At 40.9% G+C, this 22,434-nt stretch overlaps 1 protein-coding gene across 4 annotated transcripts in view; it reads right to left on the reverse strand.

Moving 5' to 3' along the window:
* Positions 1-7,431: 7,431 nt before the first annotated feature.
* The window catches only part of AIG1 (androgen induced 1), a 127,480-nt gene continuing 112,477 nt past the window's right edge, over positions 7,432-22,434 (reverse strand). For 3 of the 4 annotated variants that reach the window (XM_059832928.1, XM_059832922.1, XM_059832915.1), the window contains 3 exons: positions 21,166-21,281; positions 11,313-11,476; positions 7,432-8,119 (listed from right to left, as the gene is read on the reverse strand). In XM_059832928.1, coding sequence (XP_059688911.1) covers positions 8,082-8,119; positions 11,313-11,476; positions 21,166-21,281 — 318 coding nt within the window. In that variant the 3' untranslated portion in view covers positions 7,432-8,081. Of the gene's footprint in view, positions 8,120-11,312; positions 11,477-12,474; positions 12,559-21,165; positions 21,282-22,434 lie in introns of all 4 variants that reach the window. The other variant, XM_059832908.1, reaches the window with a different exon arrangement.

Genomic DNA, 22,434 nt, shown 5'->3' on the forward strand with positions numbered 1-22,434 from the left:
GTTTCTTCAGAGAGATCTGGACAGGCTGGATGGATGGGCCGAGGTCAATTGTGTGAGGATCAGCAAGGCCAAGTGCCGGGTCCTGCACTTTGGTCACAAGAACCCCATGCAATGCTACAGGCTTGGGGACGAGTGGCTGGAAAGCTCCCCCACAGAAAAGGCCATGGGGGTGTTGATTGACAGCCGGCTGAATATGAGCCAGCAGTGTGCCCAGGTGGCCAAGAAGGCCAACGGCATCCTGGCCTGTATCAGAAATGGTGTGGCCAGCAGGAGCAGGGAGGTGATCGTGCCCCTGTACTCGGTGCTGGTGAGGCCGCACCTCGAATCCTGTGTTCGGTTTTGGGCCCCTCACTACAAGAAGGACATTGAGGTGCTGGAGCGTGTCCAGAGAAGGGCGACGAAGCTGGTGAGGGGTCTGGAGCACAAGTCTTATGAGGAGCGGCTGAGGGAGCTGGGGTTGTTTAGTCTGGAGAAGAGGAGGCTGAGGGGAGACCTCATCGCTCTCTACAACTGCCTGAAAGGGGGTTGCAGAGAGGTGGGTGTTGGTCTCTTCTCCCAAGTGACGAGTGACAGGACAAGAGGAAATGGCCTCAAGTTGTGCCAGGGGAGGTTCAGACTGGATATTAGGAAAAATTTCTTTACTGAGAGAGTGGTCAAGCATTGGAACAGGCTGCCCAGGGAGGTGGTGGAGTCACCCTCACTGGAGGCATTCAGGGAACGTGTAGACATGGCATTGTGGGACATGGTTTAATGGGCATGGTGGTGTTGGTTGATGGTTGGACTTGATGATCTTACAGGTCTTTTCCAACCTTAGTGATTCTGTGATTCTGTGATTCTGTGATTCTGTGACTAATGACATTCCTGTTTTGTTAAGGCACCTCTAGAGAAAATGTTTTGCAGCTTAATACCAGTAGCAGAAGAGGGGTGACCTCCCCCTCTTTTATCCCATTATATCTGTCAGGTGTAAACTTAGAAGCCAAATTGAGATCCATTATTAAACAAGAACAATTTATTTTATTTTACATAGTAAATAAGCTAAGATGATTATATGTAGAAAGCTAGCCAGGCACTGCTCTGCTTGCAAAATTCAACATCCAGAAATGCAGCACTGCTAAGTACTGCAGCCACAGATCGTCCCTATTGCTACGGGCAGGATGGCCGGCAGCTCACCAGCCTTACTCCCAGGGGAAAAGTAGGAGCACAAGGAGCTGCCAGTTTGGACTTATGGTGGAATTACCGCCTATGTCAAGAATGATACCTTTCATAGTGCCTGATTTCTTTCCATGTTTAGCAAGCAACTGCCATTTAACATCTGACTGTCATTATTTTTTTCTGCAGAAGATCATGCGTGTCTATATGTATACATGTATGTGTGTGTATATATCTCTGTATTCATGTGTGTGTTTAACTTTTATGTACACAATATACATACAGTCGGGACTATCATCTGCATATTAAAAAAGCAAAGAGATATTATGTCCTAGAAAGGACTGTACCACAGCAATCTCTATATTTAGAATGCACACTGTGGAGATATTTCTCCAGCCTAATGGTAGATGTTTACTTTTTAATACACAAGCTATATATAAAATGCTGAACTTGGACACCATGACTAGCTACAATACGAATAATATGAAAAAGATGCTATTTTACTTCTGTCTCATTTTATACAGCTCTAAGGAACAGCAGCTACCTCCTGCAGTGGGCCACAAAGTCTGTGGCCTACCTTTCAAATTTCTGTACTGTCATTTATTGTGTTGAGGTTCAAATCCCTTTACAGCTGTGGTTTGAACAAGAAAAGAGCACTTAAGGGAATAAGACTACGACTTGCTCTTCTGCGTTACATTAAAATCCATTGATTTCCATCTGTTGGTTGAACAAAACAGAGTGCATTTTTGATAAAAATAAAATTGCTTATTTTGGAGAATATACATTAAATATATTTGGTGGTTATGGTCTGTAAATTGGACAGTTCTGTTCTTCTTAGAGGTACTTAATAATACAAGTAAGAGGAAGTCACTATGCACAAAAGACCTTTTTTCACTCTAAGCACAAAAAGCTTTTTCATTTCATTACGTCATTAGAAGCACTACAGAAAGCATCCCACCTGCAAGTCCACTTGCCCCCTCATTCAGCAAAGCCCCTGCGCTGAAAAGCACCTGTGCATGTGCTTTGAGTTCAGTATGCGCCTAAGTACTTTTCTAAAACAGATTGTCAACAGCTAGATCTTTTTACTTTCCAGGCTAATTTCCTTTCCCCTTTGCTCCTCTTGTCTCAAAGTGAGGAGAGATCATTGCCACTGTAGAAAGTTGACCAGTCAAACCTGCAAGCGCTTTTTTTCCTGGGACTTCTGCAATGGTTAAACCCCAGGTTTAATACTGCAGTCAGACACATTGAAGACACCTGCGCTTTTACAACACATACGAACACGTTGGGCCAAACATAATGGCCCAAATATATAATAAAACTTCCAGGTTTCTTTCCTTCCCTGCAACACCTGTGACCCCAGTTTAAGCAGCTGGCTACAGCGGCACGTGAAGCTTTGAATCACAGGAGGAGTGCAGCTGGGATACTCGAGCGGAGATGACCTCTTCTACTAGTATGCATTACACTTTGATTAGGAGCTTCCTTTTGCTGCTGCAGGTGGAAAATACCTGTCACCAACATTTGCCCCTGTTCACATGAAACACGGGAGCATTAAAAGACAGGATTAGTAGCATAACTTCTCCAAGGCTACATTCAGAGGCAACCTCACCTACACATCTCCTACTGCTTGCTCCTTTACTCCCAGGGCAGGAACACCAAACCTACATCAGTGATGCTAACCTCAGGTTGACGGTCTCCTCAGGCCTATACTTTAACGCAAGTTTTAGATTATAAATCCTTTCAATGTTCAGTCTAATGGTATCCGAGTCTTCAAAGGCTACCAAAGTGCATATCAGAGCCCATCAGACTGACCAATCCTCATCGAAAATAAAAGGCAAAGAAGAAATTGTTAGGACTTGAAATAGTCTTTGATTAGCAAATTCAATAGGAAAAATTAACTAAGAAAGAAGTGTATGCCTTATACACTGTCATTACAAACTGCCACGTGGGGACCTGCAGAACAGTTAGCCATTTTTCAGTCTGCTCACAGTGTCCAAGTGGCTTTGACATGCACTGGTTGTAATTTAGCTAATATTACTCATGTGGGCAGAGAAGCAAAGGATCAGCTTAAAATTAGGGAAAATATTTGTCATTTTCCTTTAAAATGAGGCAACGGTTGCTATAGAGAGACAGCAAACTATGGTTTTATCACACGCAAGCTGAACCAAAGACTAAAATAATTTAATTTTGAAATTGTGGCAAAAGTTTGCAAACTATGGCAACCTTTTTGTAACAGTGGTATGGGAACTGTGTATATGTTTTGGGGTAGCTAAATTTTGAGGTAGGAGGTTATCCTCCCCCTCTACTCTGCCCTGGTGAGGCCGCATCCGGAGTACTGTGTCCAGTACGGGGGGTTGATGGTTGGACTCGATGATCTTACAGGTCTTTTCCAACCTTAGGGATTCTGTGATTCAGTTCTGGGCTCCCCGGTTCAAGAAGGACAGGGAGCTGCTGGAGAGGGTACAGCAAAGGGCTACAGAGATGATTAGGGGACTGGAACAGCTTTCCTATGAGGAAAGGCTGAGGGACTTGGGTCTTTTTAGTCTGGAGAAGAGAAGACTGAGGGGGGATCTTATCAACGCTTATAAATACTGAAGGGGTGGGTGCCAGGAGGGTGGGGCCGGTCTTTTTTCAGTAGTGCCCAGTGACAGGACAAGAGGTAACGGGCACAAGCTTGGTCATAGGAAGTTCCATCTAAACATGAGGAGGAACTTCTTTACTTTGAGGGTGGTAGAGCACTGGAACAAGCTGCCCAGCAAGGTTGTGGAGTCTCCTTCTCTGGAGATATTCAAAACTCGCCTGGGCAAATTCCTGTGCAACCTGCTTTAGGTGAACCTGCTCTGGCGGGGGGGTTGGATTAGAGGATCTCCAGAGGTCCCTTCCAACCCCTATCATTCCGTGATTCTGTGAAATGCATGCAGAATGTGAGGATGAGCTGTCTAAAGCCAAATAGGGGATACAGTCATGCTGAAATTCATGTCAACTCTGTGGCTAGACTTTTTAATCAGCCTTAAAAAAAAATCTCCCCTTTGTGTTCTATACTAAGTCAAGAGAGTATTATTAAGATTGGTAAGTCAGGCATTCAAAAGTGAGGTAATGTCAGAATTAAGGCCGTCTGTTCAAACTTAATTTGGCCCCTTGTGAGTATGAATTATGATATTGCCTTTAATTAGATGATCGCACAGTATTTTTTCCTATGCCTCATTCATAACACATGATGGATGGTGCTCACTGAATGATGAGACTGTATTTTGTTTTTTCCTTGTGGTTCAAGGTGTGGTAGCCTGCTTTATTTACTCCACGCTATATTCTTCTCTGACAACAAAACTAATGATGCCTTCACAGAGTTTTCTATGTGGTTTATGATTATAGCCCTGACATACTCAACAAACATTACTAATTTAATTTTACTGCTGTCCTCAAGGGAAAAGCTAAAGTTTTTTCACTTAGTTTATTCATCTAGAACCTATTCTCATTGCTCAGGTTTTTATCAAAGCTTTGCTTCCTTCGTATTTGGTCTAGGCAGCTTTATTTGCACCAGCTTTGGGGAGGTACTGACAATACAGGGGAACCAAAGTCAGGGTCCCCATTCTGGTGTGTGTCTTGGGTAGTCAGGCCTGGAGAAGGTCAACAGATCAGGGACAGCAGGGAAAATCCTGTTCAGCCACAAGATGGATCACTCCCAAAGTTGATAAACACTTTGGAGAATTACCTGTGCACTACAGGGAAGTGCAGGCATATTTTTTCTAAACCTTGGACAAAGACGAAGAGATTTTCCCCATAAATTCGGAAGTGTTACCAACATAAACACTATCCTTCTTCCAAAGACCCAGTTCCACAGCAAAAGAAAAGTAAAGTTTTCCAGACATGATTTTTTTTTTTCATAGACTTGCACTTGGAAATAGATGACTTGTTCTGACAAAAAGTTTTCCACCAAAAAAATAGTTCCCCCAAGAGAAATACCTTTCAGGGACAATTTCAGCCAAGATGGTTGAAATTTGGCAAGCTTACAAGTGACTTTTACTTTAGTCATCATTCATCCATCATCTTTCTTAAGAATGATGGATTGTGTAATTCTAAAGGGAATGAACACAGTCTAGAAGAGCACTCTCTGGGTACACAGGCCCCTAAGTTATTTGTATCATGGTTCATACATCATAGGCTGGATTTAATGCTCTAAAATGTTTTTGACTTCAAATACGATGATTCAAAGCTCATAGGAGGTGGAGAAGTTTTTGAGAACTGAGCAGACAAATTGAGTTCAAACCTTCTTGGAATACTATAAATTTCCTCAAACCAAATGAAACCCACCACATTTTGTGTCACATATATTGCCTTTGGCTAACATTGCCAACCTCAGGGGCTTAACTGAGATCTAAGTTCAGTAGTCTATTTTTTTGAGGTGCTGAATATTCACAAATTCAAATACGAGGGATGACATTTTTAAGTGTCCCTATGCTGTACCGCTGAAAGGGAGTCTTCTTTCACTTGGACACATACCTATGGATTCAGCTATGCAATTCTGATCTCTGATGTTTCTGTTCTCTTTATAGTCTTCCTACATTTCCAATATCACCTAAAATGATATGGTATTAGAAGAAAAACTTATCTTGGGCAGGTGCAAAACTTACTGAGAAAAAGGAATCTTTCCAGCAACAGCCAGTTTTTGAGGTCTCAGCCATTCAGTCGTGCAACAAATAGAGCAGAGATGTTCAGAGTGTGCTCTAGCAGAACATATACAGCTGTGTGGCATTTTGGCATTTCTTATTTTTAACACATTCTTTCCATCGGAATGAATTCTTGAATTCAGTGAAGGAAACAATCCCTGTGAAATAAAAAAACTGCAAAAATGTCCTAGACTTAACAACAGAGCATGAGTTATGCAAGTTCTTCAAATGACAAACAAGTCAACACGGTTTGTGCTTTGGGCTTCCCACCCTAAGCCACAGTTGATAATCTCTCACAATGTGATGTCTGTCACTGCTGCTGCTGCTGTTGGAAAGTACAGCCAAATTCCTTAGCACATTCACTGTCCACCAGTACTTTCATGTGCTACCACAGCTTTCAGAAGCAGTGACTTTAAACAGTTCCTAGATCACTAAACATGACTGAATCCATGTTTTCTTTCCTTCCCAAGTTTTGAAAGCCTGTTGCAAACAACAGACATCTTACCACCTCCAATAACAACCATCTATTACAGTCAAGCCCTAGTTATCTGTGGATAGAGTAACAACATTGCAGTATTACTTTGCATATGTATGCACAGCTCAGGTCGAGTGGAACATAATATCCCTAACGCAAGGCCACCTGACTACAGCTAATTTGTTTCCAGATTCTGCTGGTTTTGTGTGTCCTGCCCTCTCCCTCTGTGGGACCATCAGAGGAGCTCCTTCTTCTTTATCTGGCCACTTATTTCCATGAACCTTCTAGTAAATTGCCTAGTTTCGAGATCTTTGCAACTCTGATCAAGTTAAAAATTGAGAGGACAGTCAGTCACAAAGACTTACTTGTGATTTATCACAGAAGCCTTATTTTTGAAAGGAAATCAACTAAAACCCACATTGTTGAACTTGTGCACTGTTTCCTATAATAGTGTAAACATAAATAGAAGTACTTTTAAAAAAATACTGTGGAAGCATGTAATGAGTTGCATGAGATCAGTTTCCCCCAGAACTGTTCCAGAGCAGAAACAGGGTTAAGTCATATTAAAACTCTGCAGAAATCCCTTTAATAAAAATCACACATTAACATTAAACATCTTTGAAGTGCTCTGCATGTGTTAAGATAAATACATCTAAATACACTAATGAATAAATATGTGACGTGAATACCAAGACATTTGGATCTTAAAGTTACTTTTTGATAAATAATTTCTTGTTGAAAATTATTCCATTCACTTTAATTTTAGAAAATTATTCTGCCTACTAGAGTTCCTTCTTGATTGTCTGATAATTAAACAGAATCCTGTCAAGTTTAAACGATTGCTAGTATTTTGCAACTGAATTCCTAATAGAAAGAGGCATATGTTTAACTTTAAACATTTGCTTACGTGCCTTCCTGAAGTAAGGCTTAAATGCTCTCTCTGGTACAACACTAACAGCTCAGCCCATCTATTGAGCACTTCCAACCTGAAAATGCAGGATCTAGTCTTGTACTAGGAAAATAAGAAAAATCCTCATGTAGAAATAATATCACCTATAGCTGACACTGGAAAACCTGAAAATGTATCATTCAAATGCCATCAATCCATCTAGAATTTCAAGAATCAGCATGAAGAAACAGAAATGCAGGGATAATTTGATCTTTATTTAGGCCTATTTAAGAAAAGTTGCATCATATTCAGATAGTCTAACACCGCAAATAAGATTTTACTGGACTGATAAAATTATTAACATCACCGATTTAAGGCAGCTGTTACATAGTGTTACATTAGTATTTCAGTCAGATGGAATCCTTCTTCGAATACATTCATGCAATTAACTTCCACTGTGTTTTTACACTGCACTTCAAAATATATAAGATGATTTTGTTTCCCCATATTAGACCTATCTGGTTAAGTTTTTCTCAAACAATACAGAGAATGGACTCATTGTTCTTCTTGATGGAAGTGAAAAGATTTAATTAATTAATGATGTAATGACTTACTTGATGCAAGAAACACATGTTGAGAATGCCGTGGAGATAAATATACATCTTCTATGTGTATGTCACATGCAAGCATGGAGAAATAGGAACGGAGGTTGAAACATTATTATTATTATTATTCTCAGCTAAAATAATTTTCCCTCCATATAAACCCCAAAAATATCCTTGCACTGAGCAGAGGGCCCATTAAACTTCCTTCTTTCCAAAAGATTCCTCTCCATGCCAGCCTCTGTCGGGGATGAGAAATCTTCCATGGAGCCATAAACAATCCTCCATATTGCCTCTATCATTCAGTCCAATTTTGGCTTTTCTTTTCCTTCTTCAATACCTGAAAACATATGGAGAACAGCTTTTAAAAACCTCTCAATGAATAAAAATGAAGAGTTTACTTAGAGGTTCTTCTAATACGTTAACCTTTCTTTTCCCTCTATTGCTGGTGTTTCTCCCCTACTTGCTCACATGCTCTTGCAAGTGTTACCTTACCTCCTGTGAACGGAAAGAGCATCTGCACACCTGATGGCAGTGGTTGTCCAGTAGTGAACTGCACAAGCCTCCCTCCCTCCAGACCATTTTCAAATCAGCCTAACCCCCTGCCGCACGGTCAGCCTTTGACTGCTGCAGGGGTCTGGGAACAGTTAGTTCCCTCACCTCCTCTGCTTACCTACAAGCAAATTAAAGCAGATGTTATTATAGCTGAAGCAAGCAGCTGGCTTTATTTGAAAGCAAGTTTTTAAAATTGTGTTTCAGAATTCAATAACTATCAACCTCCTCTCCCCATGTCAACACTGGAGTTTTAAATATTTGCAAATACACCTCCCTTTTTTGAGAGTACAAGAATGAAGAATCAATCACTGTTGATAGGGTGCCTCTCTCTTCTTGTAATGGCCATGTCTTTCAGTATTATCAGGAGGGCTGAGTTGAGTGTAGGGCTCTTTAAAGAACTTATCCTTGCTGCAGGACTTGTCTATTTTCTATGCTGAGCAAAGTCTGGGCTGGGCAGCAGATTGTGTTTTTTCTGGCAATAAAAACATTCAGCTATTTCATATGCCTGTTCCTGGACAATGAATTACTACTGGTATCTGACAAAAGTATTGTTCTTCTGACTAAGCCCTCTCTGCCAGACATCTCAAATACAAATATTTCTTTTGGAGGTTTTCAGCCCTGCTGCATACTGGAAAAGAAAGACTTCTGAGGACTGAAGGCAAAAGAGAAGCAATGTTTGAGAACACTGAGAGGAAAATCCAGTCACAAGTAAGATCACCTGCTAATGCAATATATGCATAGATGGTATGTACACCAAAAGTCCCTTTAAAAACATAGTTCATTAATTCCAATATGGGAAAAAACAAGACCCATCTGCAGTTAGAAAGCACAACTGCAGAGCTGCCTTGCTGAAAGAAGCAACACGGAAACAAATGGGTCTGTGCATTGCCAGCAGCCCAAGTACAATGGCCCTGGGTGTTGCTGGCAAACCAATGTAATGGAAGAGCCACAGTTAAAGGTTTAACAACCAAAACAAGAGGCCGGGTCCAAAAAGATTACAGTGGGTTTACAAGGCTGCTCCAGAGCCAGTCTTGAGTCTTCTGCTTTCTGCTGGAAGGAACTTTTCCAATAGTTTTAAATGAGCTGTTTTATTTGCCTTTTTAAAAGAGCTTCTTTCCTTTCTTCTGAAGCACTCTACTGCAGATGCATCAAATAGTTTGACAGGAATGCAGATACCCTCAAAACTGTGGACAGACACTGGCTTGTACAAAGGGCAAATTTTTCCTTGCCTACCATGTTTGTGGTTTAACTTGGAAAAACTAGCTGCAAATCATTTTGTCAGTAGTGAGGTTTTATTTAATGCATCTCCAGAGGCAAAGGAAAAAAACTCCAAACCCAAACAACCCCCTCTCACCCCAGAAATCTTCTCATGGCAGACTGCTTTAATTTGCAAGCTTACTGCTCAAAAGCCCCTTTTAAATGTACAGTTTTCAAATAATATTTTCCCAAGTCTTGCATGGTGACAGACTGGCATTATTTTATATCTCTGCTGTTTGTGGTGTGCCTGCCATACGCTTCAGGTTAGGTTTATGCAAAGTGTTTCAAGTACAGCAAACCAGCAGGTGACTCATGGCATTTTCTGGTTTGCTCGTGCTTGAGCCACAAAGGACTTTGGATCAATATTCTTTAACCAAATCAAGGAAATGATGGAGAGGATAATAAGGCCATGGTGAACCTTGGAAGAGGTTGGAAGAATGACCCAACTGATGTTAGCTCCTCTAGGGTGGAGGGCCACAAGAACCAGGGATTTTGCTATGCATACTGTGGAGCAGTGAGGGAGATTTTCCACCATTTACTTATTCATGGACTTGGTAAGAACATGTAATTCTTCACCACATTATCATTCTTCATACAGGACTTAGGTCAAGTGAAATTATTCCTTGTGGCTGCCTTTTTTAGAAACTTCTTTCCTGAATTAACTTAAATAAGTTAAATAGATGTGAATGTGACATCAAACTGAGGACTGAAAACCAGACTTGAACACTATGACCAATGATCGCCGGTTCTAGAGCAAAAACAAAAAGACACTTTATACCTGGGTGCTAATATGAGCAAACGGCAAGTAAAACTGCTTTGAGCTTCTGGCATTAGGTTCTACCTAGTACTGGAGGACTTGTTAAAAGATATTTGTGTGCAATAAACTACCATGTGAATTTATGGTGTATTAACCAGTACACACTAAGTTTCCCAAAAGGAGATACAGGCTGTTCATACGGTCCCAACGTGTTATGGGCCCTACGAATGGAATGACAGAATTCCCACGGAGGATGGATTTCACTCCAGTTGTGATTTGCCACTGCGGTGATTATGAATGTTGTTTGCTTATTTCAGGCAATTTGATAAATGAAAACATCTTTCATAGATTAAAGGAACCTACTTCTAATCTTGTGTGCGTCTTATTTTCCCTTTTCCTCTACTCAGCAATGGGTGGCTTAGGCAGGGTAGATGATGTAGGGTCTGCACAGTTACGTTTACCCTGCACTAAGGTGATCTTTCATTCCTATTATTTTACTGACATGAACATATTCATTTTCTTTGAGTAAACTTATGAGCAGAAAACACCTTATATCTGAAAATGCTAAAAGAATATATTTTTATTTCTAAGTCTAAGCTTACCATTAACAGCATTCCCACAGAGTGCTACTTTATTCTAGCTGCATTTAATGTGTTCATCAGCTAATAAGTGGGTTGTAAACCAAGTGGGTTGTAAACCTCTCAGGTAATTGCCAACAGCTCTTAAATTAGTATTGAAAGTTATAAATAAGTATACATATTCGTAGCTCATCATGCTCTTCAGCAGCCATTCCGTTCATACGGCTGCTTTTAAGAGCAAGCAAGCAAGCAAGCAAGATGTTTCAGTGGAACTTCTGTCACTCTCCTTTGTTTTAGCCAGCTTAAAACCTTCTCAACTTTCAGGGGAGCATACTCAAGTCCTGACGGTGTATATCATGAGTTAATATTCCTAAAACAATACTCACATTTTTGGGTATCCCAGATGTAGTTGTTCAGGACCTCTCCCACCAAGTAGAATATGTTAATTATTATGGTAACAGCTGTAAAAAAGATTATTTTGACACCTGGGCTGAGGTGCTCAAGAAGTGGGTACACCCACACTCCTGTAACGTGGTGAATCCAGCACACCCTGAAACAAAACAAAAATAACAAGTACTGACTCTTACAGCCTTGTTTTTCAAAAGTAGCGTGGTCTATAGGCTTAGCTACTGTAACCTGAAAAGCAATTATTTGAAACGGCTGCAAGTTGCAACTGAACTGGAGCACCTGGATGGCATCCACCCAGAACAGACATCACAAATTATGAAACTATGACTGATTTCCCACATTCTTACTGCTTTAAATTTTATATAAGCAGTTGGCCAATTTTCACATTCTGATGTAGGCAGGTATTTCCTTGCTGTATTTGTATTTACGAGGAATACACACCCCTCGTGTGGCAGTGCGGAAACTGCAGCATCCCTCTGTTGCAAGCAGGTTCTTTATCCAAAGAGCATTCAGGGTTCTCCAGGCTCTCCTACTCAGCCCAACTCTCTGCTTTCTGCAGTGTCCTTCTTTCATTTTGTACACGTTTGTGTGTTTCTGCTGCTTCTCCTTGCTACACCTGGCAAGTGCATCAGTTTTGGGTTTACCAGAAACATACGGTCCACCTTCTCTTTGAAAGAATAATTTCTTGAGCACCTACATTTTAGGTTGCTCCTCCTTTTCTTTCAGTTACCTGGTATCATTTGGGATCTAGTAATTTTTCTCTAGGTAGGATAAACATCTAAAAAAAAAAAAAAAAAAAAAAACCCGAAACCACCTCATCAGAGAAATTCTGCCCAGCTCCACACTCAATACACAGTAAAGGAAAAGGAATGGTGGTGGTTTGCTGGTGACACATACGCTAACCCAAGAGACAGCGTGTTAGCTTTACTGCAGTGCAGCCTGAAGAAGCACTCCAGGTACGTGGTTTTGCTGTGTGTGACTGCAATGGACACCTGTACCCTCCGAAGGGATAGCTTGCGCATTGAGATCTGACATGGTGAGTGGTGAAGTCGGAGCAGAGTGAGTCCATATGTTCCAGTTAAGTGGAAGCTAAGAAAGGCAAATGCTGCCAAACAACTGAGCAAACATCACGGAGGATACCTGGGAAAAGTGCTCAGTGGAGACAGGCTGGGGCCTGTGAGCTGCTGGGCTCTCTTCAAGAATGTAAATCTCTTCCCTTCTGACCTGGCAATTTGAGAGAGAAGCTCACAGTGAAGCCCAGCTAGAAAAGACTCAGCAGCTGCACAAACTATTATTGATAGGGATTTCCATGTCCATATGATTTGCTTCACTTACTTATACTTTTATTTGTTTAAGGAAGACTTTTGATCACTAGATCAACAGTCATAGGCTCCTGAAGGGCAGAGACACAGAAGTCCACCCAAAACTGTTACCATAAATGCCTGTCACACAGAGAGTACAGAATCCCTGTTTAACGATTCTCCATCACCCTGGAAATGTACATGGCTTCCCTCCTCAGAAAAGCTTTTATTACAGCCAAACCCTTAACAGTTGGACCCTTCATGTAGGAATTTACATGTGTCAGTAAATTAATCTGCACGATCTAAATGCAGATTAAAAACCCTTTCTCCAAGTGAGTTCACATATGGAAAATTATCTCTGTACTTTACAGTTATTTTCCACAACATTCTTCTGTGCCAGAATTAACCTGACAAGATAAAGGTATCTGTGAAAAAATAAAGGGTTCCTGTGTAACCCATGGTAACAGGGGATGCCACGTTCCTCTTGATCAAAGAAAAACATGGGATGGTTGGGTAGAAGGTAATGGGATGTCCTCTACTCTCAGGTTGGCTTAGCAGGGAGTGTCAATTATTGCCTAATGTTTTTCAGTTTCATTTGCTTTCATTATATGATCATTCTGTGAAAAACAAGCTCCAAGGAAAAAGCTTGGAAAAAAGCCAGTGCTTCTTTTTCACTTATTTTCTCTGGTGTGATGAAACTGCCCAGCACTATAAAGCACCTTTACAGAGGGACTTTTCAAGGGACCTTCTAAACTGCACCTATGTAGGTAACTTCATGAACCAAGCAGAAGTGGCATTTACTACAATGCATTTATGCTGGAAAGAGCAAATATTTTTCTAAATCCAACCAATGACTCACTGATGAGCTCCCAAATGTCAGTGATCTCTGATTAGTTCAGAGTCTTTGAGCACAGCTCATGCACTCTGCTCTTCGCTGCCCACCATGGGAACCCATTCATTGTTTGGTGATACTGCTTGTGCGTTCAGCGTAGCTGTTTTACGCCTGTTCCTGGTGCAGCCACACCGTAGGAACTTATGCTTTTAGCACAAGAGGTACAGAGCACCACTTGGGAGACAATGGTCACAAGCCCACCTGATCAGCCACCCTGATCTTCATTAAAATGAGCTGTACCACCCCGCTCGCTACATTGGGATGGAGTAATATTAGCCTTCTCTCCACTGAGCAGTGACACACTGACTATTCCTGCATCGTCTGTACCACAAACGGGAGCAGCAAAGGGACGACTGCTACCATGGAAACCTCACCTGATGGCCTTTCTTAGCGGGTTCATTCCTGCTTGAATACATGCTATCTCGATGGCGCACAATAAAGGGCTGATCAACTATAGGCATAAAGCTTCCACACAAGACTGCTGATTACTAATGTTAATGAATGCCTTCAACGTTGCAATTCTAGTAGTCATTATTCCTGTCCAACCTCATTATTAGATAAGCACAGGGGAGCATGCATTAAGATTTACTTAGGAGTGCAAATCTAGATCCAATTTAAGACCCTGTTATTGAACGGGTATAAAAATGGGTTGTTTAGATAAAAATAAAGAGGAGAAAAAGTTCAAGCTAAAACTGGACTGACTACTATTGAGAAGATAAAATTAACTTGAACCTCCATGTGTTTTGGTTCCGTGGCAGCCCATGTAGACATAACCGTGTGTTTTCAAAGATGAGCTCATTTAGCCATTTGTTAGAACTGGTAAGACAAGAAGGAATGGAAATATTCACACATTGTATTCAAATTAAAATGTTTGTTAAAAGAGGCGGTGATTTTTGTAAATTTTCAACCAGCTGGTGTAGAAATCAGAAAAAGCTATTTGAAAACACACAATATTGCTTCTTTTTAACAAATCTGTCAAAAATTTTACTTTGTAGCTGTTTTGCACTTCTAGTATACAGTAGATGTTGTCTATCTCTCCTAACAAAGTAATCAGGAGGAAATGAAAACTATGCAGAGAAGATAAATATACACTTAATCTTTGGCTATAGATCTTTTGTTACTGAGGAAAAGTAACTACAAAAAAACTGTCGGAGCCTTGTGGTTTATGCGTGCTCTGCCTGTCACTTTGAGTAATGCAGCTGTTACAGCAACATGTGTAAAACTTAGTCCTGGTAGAAGCAAGCTCAACATGTGGATATAATGGCAGATAACCATGACATCCAAAAGATTTTGCAATGAGAGACATGCTGCGGAAAATGATTGCTTCTTCATGATGGCTGCTCTTAGCTACAGGAGTTTGAATATACTTGCACAGGCGTCACAGCTTGGCGGCACACTGTGGTCTGAACTCTGAGAGCCTCCAGCCATTTCTGCCCAAGTTGAGTCCTTCAGCAAAATCTGCAGCCAAACAACAATCAGTACTATGCATTCTGGAAACAGGAACTACTAGATGAGGGGCTGTGTAACTTTTCAAGAGCAGTGAATGAGTAAGAAAGAGCACAGAATAATAAAGCATGGCTGAAGAGCTCCCAGTGCTCTTCCTCATAACAGGAGAAGCACTTCAACAGAACTCAGAGACAAGAAATTCAAATCTAATAATGGAAATATCTTTCTGCGTGATACCTAATTAATCTCTGGAATGCTCCACCCTATCCTTCAGTGATACGTCACTGAAATAAAGATATTCAAAAAAGTTTTGAAGTATACAAGTTTGGAAGTCTGCTTAGTCCACTCCTCTTCTCTGGGCCGTATCACGCAACTCTAGCAAGCTTCTGAAGTCAGGAGACTGTACGAGCAATAAGAATGTGTACAGTTATGCTTAAGTTTGAAGAGTACAAGGTTATATATAAACCATCAAGACTGAAGGATCCAAGCATCTACTTTTTGACATAGGTTTTGGAAGAAAACTTCCCCTACAGGCTGGTTATTCCAAAATGGCCTGCTAAATCATCTCCTGAAGCATCTGGCATTAGCTACAGCTAAAGCCTGGATACATGACTACTCCGATCTACTATGGCAGTTCCTTTCTGGTTATTTTTTGCAGCAGCAAATCCTCTCCCACATCTTCTGTGCTGTTCACGTTTCCAGCAACAGGCAGAAAGGAAGGCTGAATCTTTGGTCCCAAACAAATCCTGGGCAAGTTTCTGTTGCGGTTACTCTTTACCGAACAACAGAAAATGGACACTTTCTACGTTTTCACTTCATGATCTTTCCTAGTATCACTCTCTTCCTTTTCCACAGAAAGTGAGAACTTTACCCAGAACTATTAAATTGTGGAATGTCTCCCAAAGGAGGCGATAGGCTTACAGCAGCTGAGTCATTCAAAACTTGAACGAACAAATCATTTGTGGTTATAGAGTAGGGACCAACCTTGTGCTTTCAGAGGCAGAAGCACAATGACCCACACTAAATCTGTTCTACTTTTGGTTTCTAACACCGACTGATGTGAGGCACATTTTCATAAATCCTTATGGTTTTTTTTTCCTTTTTCCCTCCCCAAAAAACATAGGACAACTTGTTCTGCATCCTGCATCTAATCACAATTGTTAAGATCTCAGCCACATTAAGATGCGAGGCTTCTTATAACACCACCTAGCCAGGCCTAAGTCACCTACATCAGGAATGTACATTGTTTAGAAATTTTAAGGACTAAAAAGTAAGTTCAATAAACAGTCATCAGTTAGGAAATAACAGCAATCATCCCATCTTGTTCCAGTTTCTTACACTGGATTCTTCTCCATTGATCTGAGCAGTGCTGAACAATATGTGGGTTACAGGACTATGCTACTGGTATGGAGTGGCTTATGCAGTCAGAAGACAACAAGTCCTGGAAAACTGCAGCTGCAAATAATGTCACATGCAAAACATACTCAGCATGACATGCTGCTGGCATCCTCTGGGCTGAACAAAGCTTAGCAGAAATTTGTGTGTATGTACAGGTAGCTAGAACGACAGAAACTCCGCAGATTCGCTGCAAGGTGTTGTCATCTTTGGAAGTAATCTATTTTGATAAATAATACTTCATTTTAAATATAGTAATGGTTGCTATGCCTTTTTGAGCTATATTTTGAGGAGCTGCACAAGCAAGTGAGAATATATTATCCATGCATGTCATCTGTGCTTGTACTGTTGCTTTGACTGAAACATTTGAGGATGTCGAAGCGGAGGGGAGCCAGAATGCAACAGTCCATAATGGCTACATCAGACCTAACAGGTTGAGGATCCATGCAGCCCTCTCTCACTGAAAGCACTTCTGGTCTCCCACCCTCCTTCTGGGTCAGGTACAGGGGACACTAATCTTCTCCGGCCTATTTCTGCTGCTTCTACTTCTTCCTACTCCTCCTGTTCTGAGTAGCTCTGGCTCCAACTCTTTTCTCCTCCTCTGCATTGTCTCATCTATCACCCACCTCTCCATCAGCCTTCCACTCTGATTTCAAAGCCTGTCTCTCTCTCCCCCTCCCAGCTTTTCCCACTTACTTGCATGATTTCAGCTTTCAAGCTGCTGACCTGTGAGCTGCATATTTCCTTACCCATTTCTCTTTTAACCCATGGTTCTAGTTCATCTTTTACTTGCCTCAAGGACTTTTCACTTGTTTTTTTCCCCAACCACTGATTCCTCTGATCACTATTGAACTTCTGTCCCCAGTGCTCACTTCCAAAAGCATTCATGACCCCCTCCCTACATACAGACCCTTAGCACACCCCAGCACAGCCATGCTGTGTCTCTCCTGCTCCATTGGCACCAGCCACCTCAGGAATCCTTCTAGTTTCTCAATCCTGCCCTTCTTCATCGATATGGCTGTCAATTCCCACCAAGCTTCATGCTCTAACCCTCCACCCCTCTCTTCTGAATGTCAAGGTTTGTCCTAGCAGTCTGCACCCTTATCCCTTTGCCAGCATCTGCTCTTTCTGATCTTCCTCTCCTTCTATGGAGAATCGCTAGTGGAAATCCTACAGCAAGGCTGACAGCATCGATCTCAAATTCATTCCAAATTCTCAGTGTACATTCCTTTCTTAAATTCACTCAAGAAGAATTCAGCAAATTACCCCATCTAAACGCTCTCCCTTGGCAAATGTACAGAACTCTCCTAAAGTCACTTCAACAGAAACTTTATTTTCAAATGAAAGTTTAAAGATACCTGAGCTCTTTAAATAGATTTATCAAAGAATGAAAGAATGAATCAAGTCCAAACTTGGCACATGTGGAGGCAGCTTCTAGTGGATTTGAGATAGCAACAAAAGAGCAGATCAAGCCTTTTGCTCCCAAACACGTAGCTCAGCATGACTAGAGCAGTGGAGTCAGGTTCTTAGGGTCCCTTTTTTTGGCATCCTCAAGTGCTCAAAAGCAGAGGGAACAAGAAAACCATTTTAAATAAACGTATTTGTCTCAGTTTATTTTAGGGACATATTAGGCTCTGATATTAGTTACCATGAGGTCATTCTTATTACAAGAAGCAACACATTTCTGGCTCTTTTCTGTTCCTTGACAACCAACTCCATACACCCATTGGCAATATTTTCTGGTAGTGCTAGCAAGCTCTCGGGTTTTCTTAGCACTGTCTAGATTTAACGATTCAATACAAATTGTGACCTTTTCAAGCCATGCTAAATAAAGCCAATTGGCCTTTCCTGTCTAATCCTATGGCCTTGATCCTGAAAGTCCATGTATGGTCTGCGACCAGCAATGCAAGTCTGTGAATGCTCTGCCTGGGCACAGTTCCTTAAGAGCAAGGCAGAGCTCTCCCTCACAGAGAGCGCATGAGCTAAGTGTGCCTACTCAAATGCTCTCTGACTGAAGGGAGAGAATGCAAAAAAAAGAAAGAAAAATAGAAAAAGGTTTTACCCTTCAAGAAAGGATTTTTCGCTCATAACATGTCTCTGAATAATGCTCAAGGGATATCAAGTTATTTAGCTATGTTCTTCCAACTTCAGTGATTCTATTCAGAATTGTTTGCCTGTTTTCTCATTTATCAAATATATATATATAACAAAAGCTTGCTACTCCGCCATCTCTTCCATATGTGAAAGATTCGGTCACATACGAAATGAAACAGCAGCTCTCCTCTACTTGGAGTTGAAAAAAAAGCATTAACAGAATCCAACCTAAACAATATCCTCCTGTATGCTCCTTTACAGTACAAAGTGTGACACGATACTTGTATCATGTAGCACGGTAAGAAGGTTTCAGCTGAGGTGGGGAGAGAGTTCAAAATTCAAGGGCAAAACATGGAAAACAACTGATTAGCAACTGTTTCCACTTTATTCTGAGAAAGTTGCAGTGAAAACACTTCTGCTGAGGGAAAAATGATGTAGGGAGAAGGTCAAATTCTCAAGCGGCAGATCCCTAACTTCTAGGTAAAAAGCATAAACCAAGAACTAAGCCCCAGCAGGGGACAAAGGAAGGGAGTTCCACCAGGCTGTACGTAATTAGGTCATTTGCAGGTGTAGTCTCATTTTAATGCACTGTGCTAACCTTGAGGGGTTTAAAAGGTACACCGACAAAGGCAGCAAATCCAAATTAAGTAATTCCAAACTATCTAAGTGATTCAGGTCTCTACTTTAATGTGGTCACTTAGCTAGCAGCAGGAAGATAGTGGACTTCAGCTGTGAAAGGTAGGCACAGCCTGAGTGAGAGGGATGAAAAAAACCCCACTTCTCATACTTTCTGGTAGATTTTCCCAATCTGTGAATGTCAGATACATTGTATTGACATCATCGAGACAAGATTTGGCCTGCATCCTAAACCAAATCTTCGATAGAGGCTTCAGTAACACATGTAGGCTGAAGACATGCAGAACTTGCAGATGATGGCACAGTGTAGCCTGTCTGCCTTCAGTCTTCCCCAAAGACCTTCTTTCATAAAAGTAGAAGGAGAAATGGGCAGTAAATACAGAATTTAGCAGGATGACCTTTAGGCTGCATAAGCAATAGTCTCAGACCATCTTCAGAGAAATCACAACTTGGAAGAAGGTTAGTCACTTGAGAGTAGCCCTATCCGTTTTGGAAATAATGTACGTGTAGGCAAAACCAGTAAACAGCAAAAGCAAAGGGAGCTGATCATAGGCTGTAACTGGGTATCTGCTTAGTAGTTAATTTCTTAATGCAGAATCTTCTTCCTCTGCTTTACTTGTCCTATAATTTCCTTTTACCTTGTAGCTGTAGGATCTAGATGCACTGTAGTGGGCAGGATCAAGCCATATAAGTATCACACTGATACTGTAACAGCTTCTTAAAAGATTTTAAGACACCTCTGGTTTTAGTTCACTTGCAGAAGTGGATTATTTCAATTTTCTATTCCTATTGAATACCATTGCATGCGCCGACTCAGATGATTTTGAGAAAACAGGAGTTGCCATAGGAGGCCAGATCACAGGTACAGTGACTCTGCCAACCTGTCTCTAGGTACCCTTCAGAGAAAGGTCGAGAAAAATCACGCATTATTATATATGGTTAAAAAAAATAATTCGTTTCTCCTGAAGGAATCATCATGTGCCTTTTTGCATGAGGCTGTCCTTATCTTACAGTTGCAAATACTATTCTTTTTTAAGAAGGCTATGTATGTTTATAAAAGCAAATGGCAGAATGTGACTGTTGTCCTGGGACACAACATCCCACTTCAGCTAGATTACTAGCATTTTATAATCACTCAGTCTGCGTGGATGTGTATGAATAATGGCTGCTCTTTCATTGGACCGAAGGGGCAAGTTGCATAGTTGAAGCAGCATGACAGTGCTGCCTTGAGTCTGTGTTCCTCTCTCATTAGTTTTATCTATCTCACTTGACTGGTGGAAAAAGCAGTATTATCCACAATTTGGAAAATATCCTCTTAGCTGAGGGAAGGGTGTTGTGAGGTTAGAAGAAAGAATATGAGAAATAAACATCCTGAAATGTTTGCAGAAAGGATAAAGGATATACGGTATCAAAGGAGCACTGTAAATACAACAAAGGTTTAGTGAAAAATAAAATGCTAGAATGACCAAAGTAAATTAACTCTGTCATGTAAGTCAGGTGCTTGAATAGAAACTGACCAAAGACTTAATTTAATGTTGTGTAAGAAAGGTTATTTCCGCTTTAGTTTGATTTTTCACAAACATTTGCATTTTTTAAAACAAACTTCAGAGTGTTTGGATTACTGGCTTATTCTGTAATCAATTTTATAGAAAGAATTTATGAACTAGCAAAGAAAAAAGACAGTATTCTATCTTTTCTGTTGCCGCTTAAATACTGATGCAGGAAATCATTTGCCTATTCTCAATTTTATTTGATAGAACAAAAACCCTAAGCAATAAAACTAAGGTCCAAGAAAAACATTTAGCTTGAAAAAAGGTTGAAAAATGTACCCTTGGAAAGACCACTGCTTACATGGGATTGTTCAACAAATTCCTGTTGTGTGAGGTTTGGCATATACTTTCTAAAAATACAAGCATCTGGGGAAACCAGACAAAGCCCAGGTCTTGGACCAAACGAGGCATGCAGCGTGAATCTGTTAGCGATTATATCCATAATGAAATATGTGCCCAAATTTAGCAGTACAAAACCCCGAATACAATATGAAAACACAGCATGTACAGCCCTTACCATAAAATATAGCCAACAGCGAAGGTGCACACTGCAGCCAGTCCACAGCTCCTGCTGGGATACTGATGATGTGTTGTTCTCATCTCGATTAATACAAAGGGCAAAACTGTTGTATGCTAAAAAAAAAACAAACACAACAGGGGAAAAACAGGTGATACAAATGATTCTCACTGCATTTCCATGCTAGTTCTACAGTAAGAAACTTAATTACAAAAACCTGAAGCCAATTTCTTGATGGTCTAGAAAGACAAGGTAAAGTGACTCTATAAAGTCGATCAAAAACCCACACAATATTGTTGTTGTAATTTCCAATTGTTCAAGAGAGCAGAGGAAAACTGAGTGAGCAGAACATGCTTTTTCTTTTGTCCAGGAATGCAAGGCGGATACTGAGTGAGGAAAAAGGGGATGTGGCATGAGGGGCATGGGTCCCAGCCTCAGTTTGGTCTTGCAGTCTTTGTCACATCACAAAGTTATTTTGACCATTCAAGTTAGGAGGCAATGCATCTGATTTTCAGAGACTCTAGGCACAAACAATGCCAAATGAATGAATACAAATGGAGGTATTTAATGCTTCTGAGAATTAGGTTTAAACATATCTCAATCTGGGGACTTGAAAACAGGCGACATATTTTCAAATGATAGCCTCAATACCTCTGTTGCTCCATCTGTAAGACAGGAGCAATTATCTTCTTCAGAAAGGTGTTGTGATTCTTAAATTTGTTAGTTGTTTTGCAAAATGGTTTTAGATTCCCGAATGAAACATACGAAAGCCAAAGCTGTAAAAACCATTTTCAGCCACTTGGCTTTATTTATCTGTGAAAGTCCTTATTTTGTCATTTTTCCATACGCATTTCCTACACTGCCCCTCTGAGAAGGTCTGTTCATCCAATTAATGTCAGCAGCATGAAAAATTGCATCTAGCCTGCCCCCAACACTTGATGTCTAGATTTCAGAGTGCTGGCAGGCATGAAAATATACATAAGCGAAGCACAAACGTGCCAGGAAATAAGCCCCATCATTTCTTAACGCACAGCTCACCTAGAACCAGTGTTACTGGTGACTCCAGAAACATACCCTGCCTTGCCACCATGGGGACAAGTTATTGCTGGGTCTAAAGGGAATTACTTTGGTTGAGAGCTTGGTGCTGGGGCTTGGTGTGACTGCAACTGTGAACTCTCCTGCCCAGTCCAACCTAGGGACGTCTGCAGGTGCAAGGATTGCAAGGGCAGCCTAAGCCCTAAATCAGGTTCAATGCTTCCCCCAGCACTT

The sequence above is a fragment of the Gavia stellata genome, chromosome 2 (genome assembly GCF_030936135.1).
Source record: "Gavia stellata isolate bGavSte3 chromosome 2, bGavSte3.hap2, whole genome shotgun sequence".
Lineage (NCBI taxonomy): Eukaryota > Metazoa > Chordata > Aves > Gaviiformes > Gaviidae > Gavia > Gavia stellata.